At 43.3% G+C, this 19,947-nt stretch overlaps 1 protein-coding gene across 1 annotated transcript in view; it reads left to right on the plus strand.

Moving 5' to 3' along the window:
• Window positions 1–19,947, plus strand: part of BCKDHB (branched chain keto acid dehydrogenase E1 subunit beta) — a 312,830-nt gene that overhangs the window by 32,597 nt on the left and 260,286 nt on the right. Inside the window, exon 3 of the mRNA XM_082250082.1 lies at window positions 5,917–5,985. Coding sequence (XP_082106208.1) covers window positions 5,917–5,985 — 69 coding nt within the window. The remainder of the gene's footprint in view (window positions 1–5,916; window positions 5,986–19,947) is intronic.

The raw sequence follows: 19,947 nt of genomic DNA on the forward strand, positions 1-19,947 counted from the left end.
CTGTGGGAGCCCCTCATCTTCCCCTGGTGCTGACTCCTGGATCCTTTTAACTTTGTGGTCGCCGAACGTGTAGTGCAGATTATCCTGGTGGCTGCAGGTGCCTGTTTCTGCTGGGTGTTGAGTCTGGTGGGGTCCTCTTCCCTCTCTGCTGAGGATTGCTTGGTGCTTGTGCCTGGCGACTCGGTGGTGCAGCGCAGTGGGAGGTTGTCCCTTTTCAGTGTTACACTTTTTTTTCCACTTTTTGTGGGGTCCCACCATCCATCGATGCATTGACGTCGGTTCCGGAGCCCTTTGTGTCCTGGGTGGCGGTGGCTTTTGGGCGACGGGCTAGCAATGGTCTCCCCCAGCCTTCCCCCTGTCTCATCAGATCCTGAATCTGATTTTGTCGCTGTGGACGTGGGTCACCCTGCTGGGTCTGCAACCTCTCGCTCGGAATCCTCTGATAGTGAGGATGATTCCTCTACGTCTGCAACTGCGCATGAAAGGAGCTGGTGGAGGCACTGATTGTATCTGTGTGTGTGTGTGTGTGTATATGACCCTGAAGATGGGGGACACAGCTGAAGCTGCGACAGAGGCGCAGGTTCCCTTTGGCACTCGCAAGCCATCCAGAGCAGCAAGTGTTTCCCTGCCTATTTTGACTGAAAGAGTGGGGACGACCACAGCGTCTCTGTGGGGTCCTTAATAAGTGGACTGCTCCACCGGTGGTGGACCCTCCGGTTTCCAGATTAAACAAGGCAACCATGATTCCGATGGAAGAGTTCCCAGCCTTTAAGGATCCTGCTGACAGGAAGGCGGAGGCTGTGGCCTGCAATTTGTACACTTTGGCTGGTTCAGCAATGAGGCTGGTATTCACCATTGCCCTGGTGTCGCAAACTCTGACCAAGGTGGGATAATCTGTTATGCTGTGACCTGGAGGGAGAACAGCTCCTCCCAGCCTTTGCCGAGATGGTGGACCAGCTGGTCCAGAGGCTGCAGTTTCTGTGATACATCTTTGGCTGCGGCTCCCCTAGTGGCTCGGCTCTGTTTTGGCAGTGGTCATTCGTTCGGCGTGTCTTTTGGCTCAAGTGCTGGTCTGCAGACCAGACTTCTAAAAAGGCCTTGACTGATCTTCCTTTTCAAGGAGATCACCTGTTTGAAGCTACCCTGGATGACCTCATTGGAGGCCTCACAGGGGGGGGAAAAGTACTTTTCTTCCGCAGGCTACTAAGGGCAAGGAATGTCGTTTTAGATGTGGGCCCCTCTTCTCGGCTCATAAGGTGTTTTTTCATCCCTCAGGGTCGACTGACAAGGACTCGAAGCCCTTCAGCGCCGCCTCATGGAGGATCCAAACAAACCTGGTCTGGCAAGCTGAGAGCGGACTTCTCCAGACCCGCGGACAAGGCTGCTTCAGCATGAAAGTGCGTCCTCCTCCCTATTGGGTGCGGGGGGGATGTCTTCCGCTTGTTTCCGGACCCGTGGACTTCCCTGGTGCAAGACAAGTGGGTCCACAAAGTCATTCGGGCCGGCTACAAGATCGAGTTTCGCTCTTGTCCCAGCCAGGTTCTTTCCTTCCAAGTTGTAACTGTTCCTGGACCGCTTACAGGATCTGTTTTGAGGCGGTACAAGACCTGTTACGTCAAGGGTTTGTGGCTCAGTCAGGGGATTCTCTGGCGGATGCCACAGACGCGCACTGATGGCCCCGTGGGGACAGTATCTTCTGATTCACACCTTTCCTCCTCTCAAGCTTCTACCAAGACTTCTCTGCTGGATCGAGGCAGAAGGGATTCCGGTCATCAGTGGCTTTGGACTGGCCTCGCCTGGCTTGGTACGCCGCTCTGGTGTGGCTGGTCGCCGATGTTCCGTGGAAGCTTCCTCTCAGGGAGGATCTGCTGTCGCCGATGTTCCTTGGAAGCTTCCTCTCAGGGAGGACCTGTTGTCCCAAGGACCGATCTTCCATTTGGCTTTGATGGCTTGGCTGTTGAACGCCAGGTGCTGAAGGATAGGAGTTTATCGGAGTCGGTGATTCCTATCCTGTTGAAAGCTAGGAAATCTACTTCTAGGAAGATCTACCATCATACGTGGAAGACGTTCATTGCGTAGTGTGAGTCTCTTGGGATTCCTTCTCACTCCTTGGTGGCTCGGATCTTCTCACCCCCCCCCCCCCCCTTTCTGATGTTCCCCCAAAGGTTGTCTCTGATTTTCATTTGAATGAAAACATTGTGTTGTCTTCCCTGTGTTCCAGGCCTTAACATCGGAAGGAAATTGCCTTGGAAGTGGTCCGGGCAATTAAGGTGTACCTGCCAGATTCTGAGTCTTTTAGGAAGTCAGACTCTTTGAAAAATATATAGGCACTTTGGGACTTTAGCGTCTCTATCCCTGTACAAGAAAAAAATTAAGAAAAAGGGGACTAAAAAGAGGTGCATGGAAAACAGCCAGCCCCCAGTTTGGTATTCTCACCCACCAGTCTGCCACCAACCGAATAAACCTGTCTTAACAGTGTGGGTTAAAAACAGGGGTTTAGTTGACACACATTTGCAAACGCATGTGTAAGCTGCAAGGCCCCTTCAAGGCACCCTGTGTAATTTGCAGTCCTAACACTAATAAATTTGAGTGTTTGCACAGTGGAAGCACATGGCTGCTAATGAGATAGATGGGGAAACAGGTGGGGCTGGAGGTAGGCCAATCCTCCCCCCAACCTGCTCCTATCTATGACTGGTCTTAAATGTATCAGGCTGTATAATAGCCATAGGGTACAAAATAAAAATGACAAGCTGAGAAGCACACACCTCCATCCCTTTTTAATGGATGTAGTGAAGACAAAATGGGACTTTAAATGAGACACCAGCCTGTAGGGCACAGCGTCAGACTTTGTGCTCACAGATGGACCTCATAAAGGGTTGTCCGCTTCTTATGCAACCATTTTCCAGATGCATCAGACAGGCGCTGATTCAGGCCTACTCCATCAGGGGTCAGGTTCCTCCTTTCCCTGTCAGGGTGCACTATTACTAGGGCGCTTAGTGCCTCCTGGGCTTTCCGTCATCAGGCATTAGTGACGCAGGTTTGCAAGGAGGCCCCCTGGTCGTCGGTGCACACTTTCACAAAGTTCTATAAAGTAGATGTGTTAGCATCTGCGGATTCTTCTTTTGGCTACAAGGTTTTGCAGGCTGCTGTTTAAGAGGACTTTATGCTCTTTGAGGGTGTATTGTTTTTTTTCAGGTGGGCTCCAGTTGTTTTGGTTGAGCTCCTGTTGCCTGATTGGCTAATGTTTAGCCTGGGGAATTTTTTTGCTGTTCCCACCCCCTCATGTTTTACGCTGCTTTGGGATGTCCCAATGGTTAAGAAGATCAGGAGCTGTGTCTGTCAATGAACGAAAGAGAAAATGGGATTTTTGACTTGCCGTAAAATCCATTTCTCTGATGTTCATTGACAGACATGGCACCCACCCCTCTGTGGAGTTGTTATTCTTCTGACACTGCTTGTAGCTAAACTGAGTGCCTATAGCAGAGAGAGGATGTATACCCCCTGGGACTGCCAATGGGCATAGCCAGACTCTTTTTTTTTTTCTTTTTTGCCTATTGTCCTACTGTAGGGGGCAGTATAACCCAATGGTTAAGAATATCAGCTGTCTGTTAATGAACATCAGAGAAATGGATTTTACGGTAAGTCAAACATCCCATTTTTTTTTTCCATTTTTATTTTTAGGCCTATTGTCATGACTGCCCTCATAATTTGAAATTGTGCTATGTGAAATATGAAAGTGATCATGGATAATGGAGGAAATGGCTCGTGACGTACTGATGTTTGACACCATTTTGGTTTTATAAACTAGCTTCCAGACAATTTTTATGTTCTTCTTTTCCCTGGACCTCCAATAAGCGTATTCCATTATTTCTTTATCCTTTGTTTCTCCCCCCCCCCCCCCCATCTATATTTATTTTGATCTTGCACCATTTTCTCTATTCTTTTTCCTTTGGTCTTTCTTTCTACCTACTTACTTACTAATCATGTTCTTGTGTGGCCCCTCCTAACTTGTCCCTTTTTAAAAACTGAAACCCCAAATGTTTCACCATGTTTATTATGACTTACCGTATTTATTTGAGTATAACGAGCAAAATTTTCTACCAAAAAAATAAATCAAAGTTTGGGTGCGCGTTATAAACGAGGGCTGGGGTGGGCTGGCAGTGGCGGCTGGTCCATTGAGGGCGCAGGCGAATTGTGAGTTCGCACTGCGCCTTTTCCGGGCTGCAGCCGCTCACTGTACGCGAGGGCAAAGAAAAAAAAAAACGTCCCCTCGTCGCGTACAGTGGGCGGCCCCAACTGGGGGTGAGAATTCTTATTATCTGCTGTATGGTCGCCGCTTCATTACCTCGCCTCGCCCACACGTTACGGTAAGCATTGCTTTTGTACAATTCAGTGTTTTGCGTACCGTAATTCAGTGTTCTTCATATTTTAATTGATATACTGGTACCCGTTAGATGGCAACTCAGGGTATCAAGAGAAAATGTTCTGCATATGACGCTTCATTCAAGCTCAAAGTTGTTGATCATGCTGAAATTCACGGAAATCGAGCAGCTAGCCGAGAATTCACTGTACCAGTGAAAAACAAAATTTTATACCGATTTTTAATCGGAAATTAGGGGTGCGATTTACACACCTGTGCGCCTTATACTCGAATAAATACGGTACATTAAGTGCTCATTAATATAGCTAAATTTTTTTACAGTGCTCTGGTGCAAACAAACATAATGTCCATTGGTGTTTTGGGGATGCTGGCCTTATAAAGCCTCCAATTTAATTGTCGTTGTGCATTTCTCACCTGCATTGCAGCTAATGTCATTATGTCAAATTGCATGTGATGCGCATGTCATCATCATCATCATCATGATGGGCTGCAACATAGTGCTGCACTTCAAATCCTCTTTTGTATTTGCTCTGATAGCTGCTGGAGCAAATGCAGATAATATTCGTTCTTATCAATTTACTATCTATGCTGACTATTATGAAGAACTTTGAGGATGCCCAAAATGGCTATGCAATGGTTTATTCTGCAAGTTTCTTCCTCTGCGGTACATTTCATTATGTTCATTTAGTACCAATTTTGATTTATGAACCGGTGTTGGAATTCGACAATATCTTTTCCATTTGCACATAACTTTGCCATGCTTTCTATAAAACATAATTTTGGTGTCATTTTAAACAGAACAAATACATTTTTTTTTTATTTCTATAATACTTTTTACTTATAATGAAACCAATTTATTTAGTTTTAAACAAATGCTGGTCAAAATAGGAAAAAACGCATTTGTTCTGAAGCTGTCCCATCGATGAGTTTTGGTAACAGATTTTTCAGTTTATATCATTAATAAGTCATATAAACTGATATCACAACATTTATTTCATGAAACCATGAAATGTGCTGGAGGATTGTAATATTTTTAGTTGCTTTTTATGAAAGCTAAAAATAGACCTTTTGATTAATTTTGGTCTGGAATATAGAGAAATCATTTTGAATTATTAATTAAATTCAAAAGTCCTCTAGTTCCCTCTACTGGTGCACTAGTAATGTTTAATGGAAAGATGGGGCTTTAATTAGATTTTTGCTCTTAAATGTTTGGTACTTAACAGACAAGGTTAATGTTCTATTTTATATTGTTCCTGAAATTTACCTACTAGTAGAGCTGTATTTGGCAAATGCCAATTTTAGAAACCTACCCAGTATAAATAATATGTGTTAAAAAAAAAAAAATGTGGATCATTTTTAGTAAATTAACCTTTGCAAAGCGTGCCACTAAAAATTACCAGTTATGATAGTTTTAAAGGAATCTATTGCCAAGCCCAAACTGATTCTAATTTGCCCAGAACTCCATCAGATATGCCAGCCAACACTTTAATCTGTTTTATTTTAAATATAATCTGCTTTTTTTTTTTTTTTTGCAGTAATATTTGGTGAGGATGTAGCTTTTGGAGGTGTCTTCCGATGTACTGTTGGCCTCAGAGACAAATATGGTAAGATATTTTTCTTTAAATTCTAGTGTGTGTGTGTGTATAATTATATATTCATCACCCCCACATCCTTATATATATTCATCACCCCCACTTCCTTTCTGTCTGCCCTTAAAAAAAAAAATGTAACTTTAAGCGCAACATACTTCTGGTGTTAGTTTAAAAAAATAAAAAAAAATTGTGCTGCTCTTTATTTTTCTCCCCCACACCTCTTTTTCATCGAAGGGCTTTGCAGCAGGCACACTTTGTCTGACACCCCTCCTCTCTTAAGTCATATGTATGCCCCTGGGTTGCAAAAGGGGGTAGTCACTTCTGTTGTGTTCTGTGTGGAATACATCACTTCATTTCAGACAGGTTTTTTTTTTTACCTGGATGGAAGTCTGCTCCATCCATTTGCACACTGAATCCTGAGACTCGGGAATTCCTCTTCTTCATTTGGTAAGCTGCTTATAGTAGTGTCCGTGTAGTGTAAGCTGATCTGCTTGCAGTTCAACACCTATGCGAGAGTGAGGGTTAACTGCAGGGATCCCACCTATGCACCCTGGAGTGTTAAAGGATGCTGGGATGGTTATATGGATCCTTCTTTTTTTTTTTTTTTTTTTCAGATTCACAAAAAAAAACACACACACACCTCACATACATGTGCAGTTTCCCACAGCTAAGGTTGGGCAGTGTTCTGGAACAAGAGAAGCATTGAATACTACTCTAAAAAGTGGATAATTCTATTGCATTGCATGCCTAGTGCATCACTGTTGATCAAGGAGACTAACCAATATTTTATTGACCCAAAAAATACCAGTAGGATGCAGGTGTGGCCAGTGCCAAGCATGATTTTGGGAACTGAGGTTGCGATTTACACACACCTGCAGTGAGAGCTATACGCCTTTGGAGCTTTTATTAGGTATGTGTCTATAGTAAGAGTCCGTGAATAAAACGAGTAAAAATTTGGATGTGGCTAACCCTAGTGAAATTTGCTGCCATAACAGATGCTTGAGAGACACGTTGAAGGAAAAAAAAAAGATTGTTCTATTGAAAGCTTAGTCCTTAGTTTCCATCATAATATAACAAACCTGATGGTTTATCAGAAAAAAAAAGTTGTTTGGTAAAAACTGATAAAAATAACACGTGGATTTGTTGTTCTGTAACACCACTCCCTTCATATTAATGGTTCATCAAAGGATACAGCTTAGATGTAAAATATTGAGTAAAACAATTGCATCTGGAGGCAAGCATTAAGGTGATTGTTAGGTCTCGTTTAAAAAAAAAAAAAAAAAATAACAAACATGTTATACTAACGTGCCCTGGGCAGTTGATTTTGTACAGAGCAGCCCGGGTCCCTCTTCTGTGCTCCTGGCCTCTCCCTCCTTCCTATCGAGTGCCCCCACAGCAAGCAGCTTGCTATGGGGGCACCCCAAGCCAAGTCACAGCTCCGTGTGTCCATTCAGACATGGAGCTCTCGTTTGGCCCCACCCCCTTTCTCTCCTGATTGGCTAACTGACTATAATTGGGCTTCGATCTGTTGGAGCTGCTATGAGAAAAGCTATCACTTGTAAACACAGAATACAGACTTCTGTGTTTTACAAGTGATAGTGGTGAGCAGGGAGCAGGGGGCCTGAAACGGAGGTTCCACTAAGTTCCATCTGAACAGACATCTACAGCCAGTGTTATTTACCGAAGTAGATCTGCAGAACAATGGCTAAATACACAAATAACACATGGGAGCTGTTTTACCTGCAAAGGTATTCGTGATTCTCTCCATCCAGTGCTAGGAGGTGCACAGCTCTGCCAAATAGCATAACTCTATCTTACATAGGAGAAGAATTTTCTCTGCGGTAGTTAAAGTGGAGTTCCACCCAAAAATGGAACTTCCGCTTTAAGGGCTTCTGACCCCCTGACATGCCACACTTGGCATGTCATTTTTTAGGGGGGGGGGGGGGAGTGGGTACCTAGATTTGACAGGTACCCGCTCACTTCTGCTCGGGCCGCCTAGGTGGCTCAAGCGGAAGTTCTCCTCTCCCCCCCTCCCTCCCTGCATTCTTCTGGGACACGTCACAGGTTCCAGAAGGTTGCTCGTCCACTCAGGACGTGCATTGCACACCCTAGAGATGCCAGTGCCATGGAGAGAAGAGGGAGAGAACCGAGGCTTCCGCTGGCCGCATTGCTGGACCTTGGGGCAGGTGAGTGTGTGTTTATTAAAAGTCAGCCGCTACACTTTTTGTAGCTGCTGGCTTTTAATAAATACAAAGACGGGTGGAACTCAGCTTTAAGAAACACTTACAGGTCTTGTCCCATCCCTACCCTGAGACAGAACAGTGAAAGGAGAATTGGTAGAAGAATGAGCTCATCTGTCTCTCCTCCTATCAGCATGCTTCTTGCACTGCTTCTCTTCACCTTAGTCTTAGCTCTGCAATGCATACTGTATAGCGCCAAGCCAAGCTCAGGTACTTGTGGTGTTTGCAGTTTAAAAAAAAAATAAATGTTTTATTAACTACAGATCTGCATTAATTTGGGTCTCTTTAATATTTGCCTGAAGTTCAGCTGTAATTATGGATCAAGTGGAAGAGAGTTTTAACCACTTGCCGACCGCCGCAAGTACATATACTGCGGCAGTCAGCCCCTCACAGGCAAAGTGACGTGTATATATACACGTTACTAGCCTGTGAGGCTCTGGGGAGCAAGCGCGCGCCGCCGGAGGCGCGCTCCCGCGCGGCCACGGACCCCCCTCCCCGCGCCTGTGACCGGCGGACCCGATGTCCGCCGGTCACTCGGCGATCGTCGGTGCAGAGGGAGAAAGGCAGGCGGCTGATGTAAACAAGCCGCCTGTCATTCTCCCCTGTCACTGTTCCTACACCTCAAGCCATAGCCAATCACAGTTAGAATCACGCCCCTAGGGACACACACAACCCCTCCCTCTCAATATTTAACCCCTTCACTGCCAGTGTAATTTTACAGTAACAGTGCATATGTATAGCACTGATTACTGTAGAAATGTCACTGGTAACTCCAAAAGTGTCAAAAATGTCAGTCAAGGGTCCGATCTGTCCGCCGCAATGTCGCAGTACCGCCAAAAAATCGCAGATCGCCGCCATTACGCGTTAAAAAAACAACAACAAAAATGACAAAAATCTTTCCCTTTGTTAGTAAACGCAATAACCTTTGCGTAAACCAATCAAAATACGCTTTTTTTCCGATTTTTTTTTTTTTTTTTTTTTTTCTTTCTCCCCCAAACATATAACATATGTAGCATAAAACAAATTGGCCAAAAATTTTAAATTTTGATTTTTACATTTTTTTTTTGGGGGGGAATTTCATATAAAAAAATGTGAAAAATATTATTTTTGCAAAATTGACGCACTTTTTTTGTTATAGCGCATGATCAAAAATTCGCACAGGTGATCAAATACCACCAAAAGAAAGCTCTGTATGTGGGAAAAAAAGGACGTCAAATTCGTTTAGGTACAGCGTCGCACGACCGCGCAATTGTCCGTTAAAATCACTCAGTGCCGAATCGCAAAATAGGCCCTCGTCAGGAAGGGGGTAAAATCTTCCGGGGCTTAAGTGGTTAAATATGACTGACAAAAATCATCTAAACAAACCGTACCTTTTGAAAAAGTATTCATACCCCTTGGAAATTTTACACATTTTGTCATATTGCAATCAAAAATGTAAATGTATTTTATTGGGATTTTATGTGATAGACCAACAGAAAGTGGCACATAATTGTGAAGGGGAAAGAAAGTGATAAATGGTTTTCAAAATGTTTTACAAATAAGTATGTGAAAAGTATGGCGTGCAGTGCTTTTTGTATTAAGCCCCCCTGAGTCAATCCTTTTGTAGAACCACTTTTTGCTGCAATTACAAGTCTCTTTGGGTATGTCTCTACCCACTTTACACATCTAAAGAGTGACATTTTTGCCCATTTTTCTTTGCAAAATAGCTCAAGCTCAGTCATGTTGGAAGGAGAGCGTCTGTAGACAGCAATTTTCAAATCTTACAACAGAGTCTCCATTTGATTTAGGTCTGGACTTTGACTGGGCCATTCTAATGCCCCGTACACACGTGCAGATCGTCGGCCGAACGATCGGCCGTCTTTTGTCCCCGGGCTGTGGTGTCTGTTGAAAAGTGCAAAAGACTGCACAAGAATTTTGTCCGCTGACTGCAGAAGTGATGTCATGTGATGGTTAACTTTCCCTGTGTTTTTTCTTTTCCGAGCATGCCCAGTCTTGCAAATCTGCTGTCTGTCGGCCGAATTCTGTATTGACTGGCGAACAATCGGCCGCTCTGGTGTCGGCATACAAAAATTTTAATGCTTGCACGACAGATTCTTTTCGGCCGAAAGTGCGCTGTCGGAAGCATCATACTAACAAGCCGAAAATCGAGCGATCGGTCGTCGGCCGAATCTTTTCGGCCGACAATCTGTACGGGGCATAACACATGAATATGTTTTGATACAAATCATCCCATTGTAGCTCTGGCTGTATGTTTTAGGGTCGTTGTCCTGCTGGAAGGTGAACCTCTGTCCCGGTCTCACTAACAGGTTTTCTTCTAAGATTGCCCTGTATTTGGCTTCATATATCTACCCATCAACTGATCAGCTTCCTTGTCCTTGCTGATGAAAAGCATCCCCACAACATGTTGCTGCCACCTCCATGTTTCACAGTGGGGATGGTGTGTTCAGGGTGATGTGCAGTGTTAGTTTTTTCCACCACACATAGCGTTTTGCTTTTACGCCAAAAAGTTCAATTTTGGGGTCATCTGATAAGCGCACCTTCTTCCACGTTTGCTGTGTCCCCATTCTTGCAAACTGAAAATGGGACTTCTTATGGCTTTCTTCTTGCCACTCTCTTATAAAGGCCAGATTTGTAGAGTTCATGACTAATAGTTGTCCTGTGGACAGATTCTCCCCCCTGAGCTGTGGATCTCTGTAGCTCCTCCAGAGTTACCATTGGCCTCTTAGCTGCTTCTCTGATTAATGCTCTCCTTGCCCAGCCTGTCAGTTTAGGTAGACAGCCATGTCTTGGTAGGTTTGGAGTTGTCGTACTCTTTCCATTTTCAGATGATGGGTTAAATAGTGCTCTGTGAGATATTCACAGCTTGGGATATTTTTTTATAACCTAACCCTGCTTTAAACTTCTCCACAACTTTATCCCTGGCCTCTCTGGTGTGTCCCTTGGCCTTCATGATGCTGTTTGTTCACTAAGGTTCTCTAACAAACCTCTGAGGGCTTCACAGAACAGCTGTATTGCAATTTTCTACTGAGATTTAATTACACACAGGTGGACTCTGTTTACTAATTAGGTGATTTTGAAGGCAATTAGTTCAACTAGATTTTAGTTAGGGGTATCAGAGTAAAGGGGGCTGAATACAAATGCACGCAAAACTTTTCAGATATTTATTTGTAAAAAAAAAAAAATGTGAAAAACCATTTATCATTTTCTTTCCATTTAACAATTATGTGCCACTTTGTGGTGTTCTATCACATAAAATACCAATAAAATACATTCAGGTTTTTGGTTGTAACATGACAAAATGTGGAACATTTTATGGGGTATGAATACTTTTTCAAGGCACTGTATGGTTTCTCTCTCTCTCATATTTCTAAATTGATGATTAGAATCCTATTCATGCCTCCATTTTTGCTGGGAAATGCCTTGTTCATCTGGCAAACCAGATGTTGCCCTTCCCCCTTTTTATTTTTAATGCCACATATTTTATGCCCCCCCCCCTTTTTTCTTTTTTTAAAGGTATAGAGATGTGTGTAGTCATTGCATATGCATTTAATTTATAACAGATTGACCTAACATGAAATTGTTGTGGAGCTGCACAACAGATGTCTGCCAAATGAAACATGCAGGTACATTGTATAAAGACTTCTAAGAAGTAGAAATGAGCATTTGGTATAACCTTGACAAAATAGATTATACATTTTCTTTTTCTCCTCCTGCACTGTGCTTTGAGGAGATGTAGTTACTTTATTGCATAGGCCTCTGGAGAACAGAGAGGGCATTTTTTTACATTAAGGATTCACTTTTATACTGACAGCACACACTAAATCAGAATAGGCATAACGATTATCTCGTGAGAAAAGTATGGGGGTTGCAATTGCTGATCGATCCTTTTGAGAGTGTTGGTGCCCTGGCTGTCATGTGAACGCTTTGGCTTCAATGTTTTCGAGTCAGATTTGGACCAAATATAGATAATTTATTAATGACACTTTTCTCACCTTCATTTATGGCATGCTTGTTTCAGGTTTGTGATGGAAAAGTACTGAAGCCAGATACAGGCAGGCAATTAGTGTTTTCAAATGAGTGTCAGCAGTGGTAACCCCCATGGTTTTATGAGGACAGTCCTCTTACCATTTTCTGCCCACCATATATACATAATCGTCCTGTGCTGTGAGTCTGTTTACGGTGTTTTTCTAGTTGCAGGACCTTTTTGCGATTGCTCTAATTATCAGGAGAGAACTGCAACCTGCTTTGCAAAGGGGGCCTGGAATATTTGCTCATTAATCATTTTTAACTGTACTGATCAAATCCTGTGCTTCATTAAATTAGTTGTAAACCCTTACATATACTCAAAGAAGTAACTAGCCTCAGGTGATACACCGAGATGAAACGAGTTGTCCTAGTTTCTAGATTGTAAGCTCTAACGAGCAGGGCCCTCTAGTTCCTCCTGTATTGAGAATTGTATTGTAACTGTATTGTCTTCCCTCATATTGTAAAGCGCTGCGCAATCTGTTGGCGCTATATAAATCCTGTATAATAATAATAATACATATACTATATTGCCAGGAGTATTGGGACACCTGACTTTACACGCACATGACCTTTATTGGCATCCCAGTCTTAGTCCGTAGGGTTCAATACTGAGTTGGTCCACCCTTTGCAGCTATAACAGCTTCAACTCTACTTCAACTCTCCTTGCCTACAAGGTTTAGGAGTATGTATATGGGAATGTTTGACCATTCTTCTAGAAGCGCATTTGTGAGGTCAGGTATTGATGTTAGACAAAGGTGTTCTATCAGGTTGAGGTCAGGACTGTGCAGGCCAGTCAAGTTCCTTCATCCCAAATTCACTCATCCATGTCTTTTATGGACCTTTGAAATCATAAAAAAAATTGGTTAAATAAATGCCCTATTTTTCATCCGTCAAAAAAACGGATCGGATGAACAACGGATGAACAACGGATGAACAACGGATGAACAACGGATGAACAACGGATGAACAACGGATGAACAACGGATGAACAACGGATGAACAACGGATGAACAACGGATGAACAACGGATGAACAACGGATGAACAACGGATGAACAACGGATGAACAACGGATGAACAACGGATGAGAAACGGATGAGAAACGGATGAGAAACGGATGAGAAACGGATGAGAAACGGATGAGAAACGGATGAGAAACGGATGAGAAACGGATGAGAAACGGATGAGAAACGGATGAAAAACTGATACATTTTGACGTGACTGAACTGATGAACTGAACGGACAGTTCGTATGTGTGAAAGGGGCCTAAAACTGCATATTGTTCACCTCCTTTTTTCTACCTATTCTAACATTCTATACAGGATATTTTGAAAACTACTACATGAAAGCCCTTTGTGTGTTGAATTTTCTGTGCAAATCATTTTGCAAAATATGCAAAATTGTTACAAAGTTATAGGTAAGTAAATTACCGCAAATAAGGAATTGGGGCTGGGTTCACACTGGCTGTGACCGCGGCTCGCAGCAGGGGTCCGGTTCGTGTCTATGTTCACTGTTTCAGGTGCTAATTGGGTTTACATTTTTGGCTAAATTCATGCCTGAAACGGACCAGAAGAGATACAGGACCCCTGTGCAGATGGGTCCGCAGCCATCCCGGAGGTGTGTGTACCGGCTCCATTGAGAGCCTATCGCACTCCTGTCATGCGCATTGATTGTGGGGAAACCTGCATTTGACTGACCGCAGTGGAAGCCTATAGCTTCTGTTGCTCGAGCATGAAGTGAGAGAGGCAGTGCTGCAGCCAGGAGAGCTCTGGATCCATGGGAGGGGGTGGGTAGATTAGGTAGTGGTAAGTGTTGTTTTTTTTTTGTATTTATTTTTTTAACTTTAAGTGCCGGTTCACACTAGGGCGACCTGGTCGCCTCACAGGTCGCCGCAGGTCGCCTCCCATAGGGAAGCTGCGGACCCGTTCTAATAGGAGCGACACAAGTCGCTCCGACCTAGAAAAAGGGTCCGGAGCTTCTTTGTGGCGACCCGGAGGCGACCGCCATAGACTTCAATGTTATGAAGTCCGTGGCGGCCGCTCCGAGGTAGCGGCGCGCTGCTCGCACCGCGACCTCGGAGGTCGCGGTGCGAAGTAGCGTCGCTGCAGTGTGAAACGGCGCTTAAAGTGGTATTAAATCCAAAAAATTTAATATTTGTAGAGGTGGTGGCTGCATCAGTTTTATTTTCTTTGGCTTTTTTTACTTGGTTTTCACCTGGTAATCTCGCCAGTAACACACCACCTGTGTTAGTGAGATACAACTCTGGAGGAATGTGTACAGGAGACACAGCAGACAGCAGCATAATCAGTCTGGGGGGGGGGGGGGGGGAGGGTAGTGTTTTAATATGTTAGCATATCGAAATCTGCTAATACATTTAAGCCAAACTCTATCTAGCTCACTCTTTATAAGCAGGTACAGCAAACATTTTTTTCCTTTATTTTTTTGGGATAAAGGTTTTGCATATATAAATAAATAAAGCTGATCATTTTCGTCACCCCTGCCACAGTGATAAGTGGTATGTGCTGTGAAAGGCAAATTTTGCTGGCTGGATTACCAGATAAAAATGAAAGCATATATTAGTTTTGGGTTTAACCACTTACCCACTGGGCACTTAAACCCCCTTCCTAACCAGACCAATTTTCAGCTTTCAGTGCTCTCACATTTTGAATGACAATTACTCAGTTATGCAACACTGTCCCCATATGAAATTTTCATCCTTTTTTTTTTTTTTTTTTTGCACAAACAGAGCTTTCTTTTGGTGGTATTTAATCATAATTGGGTTTTTTATTTTTTGCGCTATAAATGAAAAAAAGACGGAAAATTTTGTAAAAAAAAATGCATTTTTCTTCGTTTTGATTTTAAATTTTGGAAATTTAGTAATTTTTCTTCATAAATTTTGACTAAAATTTATACTGCTGCATCTTTAGTAAAAATAACCCAAATAAGTATATACCAAAAAAGTATATTTTGGTCTTTGTGAAGGTTACAGAGTCTACAAGCTAAGGAGCCAATCATTGAAAATTGATCACACCTAAAGTACTGACGGCCTATCTCATTTCTTGAGACCCTAACAATTCAGGACAGTACAAATACCCCCCAAATGACCCCTTTTTGGAAAGTAGACATTCCAATGTATTTAGTAAGAGGCATGGTGAGTTTTTTGAAGTTGTAATTTTTCCCCACAATTCTTTGGAAAATGAAGATTTTTTTTTTTTTTTAATAATTTTTCACAAAATGGGCATATTACGAAGTTATTTCTTACACACTGTATAGGCATACTTGCAACTACACCCCAAAATACTTTCCGCTACTCCTCCTGAGTATGGCGATACCACATGTGTGACACTTTTCCACAGCCTGACTACATACAAAGGCACAACATCCAAGTAGCACCGTCGGGTGTTCTAGAAGCAAAAATTGCACATATAATTTTCTGAAGACTTATCACACTTTTGAAAGTCCTGGAGCACCTGGACAATGGAATTACCCACAAAATGACCGCATTTTGGAAAGAAAACACCCCAACATATGATCTAGGAGCCATAATGAATCTTTTGAACATGTAATTTTTTTCCACAAGTTTTTGGAAAATGTGGAAAGAAAACCAAAACACATTTTTTTTTTTTTTTTTACACAAAGTTGTCCATTTATTAGACATTTCTAACACACAGCCTGACCACATACAGAGGCCCAACATGCAGGGAGCACCGTCATTTCCTGACTTCCCATTACAATTTTGTGAGACACTGTAGGGCACTGATAAGCATTGTAGTGGCACTGATGTGGCATGGATGTGGCACGGATGAGCACTGACGTGGCATGGATGTGGCACTGATCACTGACGTGGGATGGATGTGGCACTGATGTGGCACGGAGGAGTACTGACGTGGCATGGATGAGGCTCAGATGAGCACCCTGATGTGGCATGGATGTGACACAGATGATCAGTGACATGGCATGGATGTGGCATTGATGTGGCACGGATGAGCACCAATGTGGCACGGATGAGCACTGACGTGGCACTGACATGGCATGGATGAGCACTGACATGGCATGGACGTGGCACGGATGAGCACTGACGTGGCACGGATGAGCACTGATGTGGCATTGATGTGGCACGGATGAGCACTGAAGTGGCATGGGTGTGGCACGGATGACCACTGAGGTTGCACTGATGTGGCATGGTTGAGCACTGAAGTGGCATGGGTGTGGCACGGATGACCACTGAGGTTGCACTGATGTGGCATGGTTGAGCACTGACGTGGCATGGATGAGCACTGACGTGGCATGGATGAGCACTGAGGTGGCATGAGCGGGCACAGATATGGGATGGATGAGCATGGATGTGGCATGGATGAGCACTGAGACAGCATGGGCAGGCACAGATGTTGCACAGATGAGGCACGGATGAGCACTGAGGTGGCATGGGTGGGCATGGATGTGGCATTGATGAGCACTGAGGTGGCATGGGTGGGCACGGATGTGACACGGATGAGGCACGGATAATGCATGGATGAGGCAAGGATGATGCATGGATGGGGCACTGATGGGGCACAGTTGAGGCAGAGGAGGCGTGCAGCTGCAGTTTCTCTCCTCTCCTCGCACGCTGTACCGATTGCTGTGTACAGCGTCCGAGGAGAGGAGATAAATGAACCGGACATGCGCCGGTTTGTTGTGACGTGATCGCTCCGTCATTGGACGGAGCGATCACGTGGTAAAGGACCGCTCTCATTGGCCTTTTATCACGATCCGTGATGCATCGGGTCCCCGGGACCCGGCGAGCACGGACACTCCTGTGTGCGCGCCCCAGAGCGCGGGAGCTATACAACCACTTTGCGGCCGTATTTTTACAACGGCCGGTCGGAAAGTGGTTAAAGCAATACTAAAGTATTTTCCCTCTGTAATTTAATTAAAAAAAAAAAAAAAAAGTGCAGTGGTTTTGCACAGAGGAATCCACATCTTCCTCTTCTCAGGTCCCTCTTCGGCACTCCTGGCCCCTCCCTCCTGTTGAATGCCCCCCACAGCAAGCAGCTTGCTATGGGGACACCTGAGCCACAGCTCTGTTTGTCCATTTAGACATGGAGCTGTGGTCTGGCTCCTCGGGAGCCAATGCACTTCGCTGCGGTTTCAGCTAATGAGGGAGAGTCCCGGGCATCCGAGTCTCTCTCGTGAAACATCGCTGGATCGAAATGGACCTCAGGTAAGTGTTAGGGGGGCTGCTACACACAGAAGGCTTTTTATCTTAATGCATAGAAGAAAAACCTTCTTCCTTAACAAACCCTTTAATACTGCTTTTAATGCAGATCCTGCATAGGTTAAAAATTAAATTTTAGAATCATTTTAGGCCCACCAAACCAGAGAGGTGAATATATGTTAATGAAAGGCACATTTTTAAATGTTCCCCTAGGTCACTTTTATGTATGGTGGCATCTGTACTAAATTAGTGCATGCTACATGTGGTCAAGTGTCAATTATTAAATAGTTTCTCCTTGAGGGTTTTCATGTGATGAATGTTTATCCAAATGACTGTCTGCTTGCTTCCCTCTGTTTTTTTTTTTTTTTGTATTTTTTCTTGTATGGTCAGCAGATGGCGATCTAACTTTAGTTTTCTAGCTTGACTGATACTGGAATGCTATCTTGATGAAAAGTTAAATGCTACCTGTTCCACTAATCAACATTTAGCTTTTTTTAGTACTTATGCTGTCTTTTAAATAGAAAGAGACATTAATTACTCTACATGGTAGGTTTTTGTGATGTCTGCCTTTTTTCTTTCTCTGCCATCTTCACTGTTTACTCTAATAGACTTGTAATAATAAAATGTATTTTCTAATGCCGTATGACAAGTTAACCTATCAGATGTGAAAAAATAAAGGTGCGCTGATAAACGTGCATAAAGCTGCTACCAAGATGTATATGTGATATGAATGTAAAGAAAGGTTGGTGCGCTAAACTTAAATTCCACAAATATATAAACAATGCATACAAATGTAAATATAGTGAGAAAATCAAAAGAAAAAGTCCATTCTCTTGTGACAACGTGCAAATGAATAAACTTTGAAGTGACTTGAAACGAATTGTGATTCCTGTAACTCGATTAAATGTGTATGACCACCACGTGAAACGATCCCCACCACCGACAAGCTGTTCTTCTTACCAGATAGACAGATATATACGTGAGTTGATTAACAATACAGCTACTTACTCCCCATGCAGCTTCACCCAAGGTGTGTGTGTAAGCCGCTTACCAGATATCAATATGGTTGAGCATGGGAATGTAATCTCCTCTCTTCAGAATCAAGGCTGTCTGTTGGTGTGGCGATCCCAATACAAAGTATAGTGTCTCCTTGTGGCTCCGCAACGGATCTGCTATATGTGTTCTCCAAGAGACTCCTCTCACATTGGAGACACTGGGCCTGATTCATAGTACGGAGAATTGGCGTTTCGGCGGGATTTTGCGAACCGGCGAATTTTTAAGTCTTTTTAGTTCACTGTTAGTTCTCTTTTAGTTCACTGACCTAAGCCAACTAAAAAGACTTAAAAATTCGCCGGTTCGCAAAATCCCGCCGAAACGCCAATTCTCCGTACTATGAATCAGGCCCAGTGTCTCCAATGTGAGAGGAGTCTCTTGGAGAACACATATAGCAGATCCGTTGCGGAGCCACAAGGAGACACTATACTTTGTATTGGGATCGCCACACCAACAGACAGCCTTGATTCTGAAGAGAGGAGATTACATTCCCATGCTCAACCATATTGATATCTGGTAAGCGGCTTACACACACACCTTGGGTGAAGCTGCATGGGGAGTGAGTAGCTGTATTATCAATCAACTCACGTATATATCTGTCTATCTGGTAAGAAGAACAGCTTGTCGGTGGTGGGGATCGTTTCACGTGGTGGTCATACACATTTAATCGAGTTACAGGAATCACAATTCGTTTCAAGTCACTTCAAAGTTTATTCATTTGCACGTTGTCACAAGAGAATGGACTTTTTCTTTTGATTTTCTCACTATATTTACATTTGTATGCATTGTTTATATATTTGTGGAATTTAAGTTTAGCGCACCAACCTTTCTTTACAAACCTATCAGATGTACTGACTTGTATTTGTGTGTGTTTTTTTTTCTTATTTATATAGTACTTGGGGAAGTACTAATTAATTCTAGGAGGTTATTTTTTTTGCTGTTTATGTCCCATTGGTTAGATTTCTATTTGTCCCTCCCAAATTTCCCCCTAAATGAGTGGAATTTCCATTTCAGAGTTGTCACAGGAACAGGTTCCCCCATTAAATCCTCCCCACCTCTTGTTTTGGTGACCCTGAAACAGTTTTTGATTTGATTCCCCCCCCCTCTCTTTCTCAATGGTTAGTTACCAGGACAAATTGGGGGGGGGGGGGGTTGAATTTTCTCAGTGTGAATAGCGATGGCAATAAAAAGCTGACATAGACTTCAACCTTTCACCACTTTAGTTTTGCCTTTACATGTCCTTTTAACCGCTTGCCTACTGGGCACTTTCACCCCTTTCTCAACCAGGCCAGCTTTCAGTGCTGTCACACTTTGAATGACAATTGCTTGGTCATGCAACACTGTACCCAAGCAACATTTTTATCATCTTTTTTTTTTTTTTTTTTTGAGACAGAGAGCTTTCTTTTGGTGGTATTTTATCACCAGCGGGTTTTTTTCTTAATTTGTAAAATTTCGGAAATAA

The sequence above is a fragment of the Pelophylax lessonae genome, assembly GCF_965119305.1.
Source record: "Pelophylax lessonae genome assembly, chromosome: 3".
Classification (NCBI taxonomy): Eukaryota; Metazoa; Chordata; class Amphibia; order Anura; family Ranidae; genus Pelophylax; species Pelophylax lessonae.